General features: G+C 60.8%; 1 protein-coding gene across 1 annotated transcript; it reads left to right on the top strand.

Moving 5' to 3' along the window:
* Positions 1-203: 203 nt before the first annotated feature.
* Tsp_15136 (conserved hypothetical protein) lies at positions 204-736 on the top strand (the record flags this gene model as incomplete). Its single annotated transcript, XM_003370119.1, has 1 exon — positions 204-736. A coding segment is annotated over exon 1 (533 nt), but the record flags the coding sequence as incomplete, so codon positions are not given.
* Between the last annotated feature and the right edge of the window lie 54 nt (positions 737-790).

A 790-nucleotide genomic window follows, 5' to 3' on the forward strand; every position in this document is an offset into this window, starting at 1 on the left:
AGTGGGACGGTGCCCACCAGGACAGTCAGAATTGGCGTTGACGACGGAGAACGCCGCTGACCCCAGACATTCAACGATTCATAGGGGAATGCAGCGGGAGTGTGGCAAACCAGCGTGCACGGTCGGCGCTTCGCCAGCAGAAAAACAATCGGCAAAGTGCAAACACGAGGGACGCTAACCGGACTGAAGTAACTCGGAAACCGATGATAAGAGATCAGAATCAGGACACGCCGGGGTCCACGGGTCACCCGGCAGGGCCTCCAGGGAGGCACGTGTGGACAGAGACCCGAATCTGCCCCGTGCACTGGGGAGCGCTGCACACAGAGGTACGTCGATCGTTAAACGCGATCGAGCAACGCGGTTGGATCCCAACGGAGCGCATGAGGCGCGAGGATCGAGGCTGCGGGCAGCCGAAGCACAGAAGGCCGGGTTGCCGTCACGCAACGACCGGCCTATGTACACGAAGGCACCCACGTCAGGAGAGAGATTGGTGTTGCCATCAGCGGTTGATGGCCACATGGTGGCGTCATTGGAGAGCGAAGCATCACCACGGCACACGGCTACTACATTGGAAGCGAAGCCACAAGGAAGGCGGACCATGGACGAACGCTCCGACGTGGAATCACAAGGAGGACCGTCGGCGGATGCATCGCAAGCCGGGAGTAGTGGCGGAACCGTCCAACGTTCGCGAGGAAGTTGACGGGATGTCCAGATGCCTCCCGGAAAACCGGGCGAGGTTAGTGATGGGAGAGTGACTCTCCCATCCGGGGGGGAGGATGTTCCGGACGGA

Source organism: Trichinella spiralis (assembly GCF_000181795.1).
Source record: "Trichinella spiralis strain ISS 195 chromosome Unknown Scfld1131, whole genome shotgun sequence".
Taxonomy (NCBI): Eukaryota; Metazoa; Nematoda; class Enoplea; order Trichinellida; family Trichinellidae; genus Trichinella; species Trichinella spiralis.